At 67.0% G+C, this 200-nt stretch overlaps 1 protein-coding gene across 1 annotated transcript in view; it reads left to right on the forward strand.

Annotated features, from left to right (window-relative positions):
* The window catches only part of LOC104495283 (frizzled-9), a gene marked incomplete at both ends in the record, with an annotated part of 1,057 nt that extends 863 nt beyond the window's left edge, over positions 1-194 (forward strand). The window contains one exon of the mRNA XM_010138233.1: positions 4-194. Coding sequence (XP_010136535.1) covers positions 4-194 — 191 coding nt within the window. The remainder of the gene's footprint in view (positions 1-3) is intronic.
* Positions 195-200: the final 6 nt, after the last annotated feature.

Here is a 200-nt window from a genome sequence, read left to right on the forward strand (position 1 = left end):
CGCAGGGCGCTGGAGCAGGGCTGCCTGCACCTCCCCGGCCGCCGTGCCGCCAACTGCTCGCTGGAGGCCTCGGTGCCCACCGTGGCCGTCTTTATGCTCAAGATTTTCATGTCGCTGGTGGTGGGCATCACCAGCGGCGTGTGGGTGTGGAGCTCCAAGACGCTGCAGACCTGGCAGAGCCTGTGCAACAGGAAGCTGGG

Source organism: Buceros rhinoceros, unplaced genomic scaffold, assembly GCF_000710305.1.
Source record: "Buceros rhinoceros silvestris isolate BGI_N320 unplaced genomic scaffold, ASM71030v1 scaffold37386, whole genome shotgun sequence".
NCBI lineage: Eukaryota > Metazoa > Chordata > Aves > Bucerotiformes > Bucerotidae > Buceros > Buceros rhinoceros.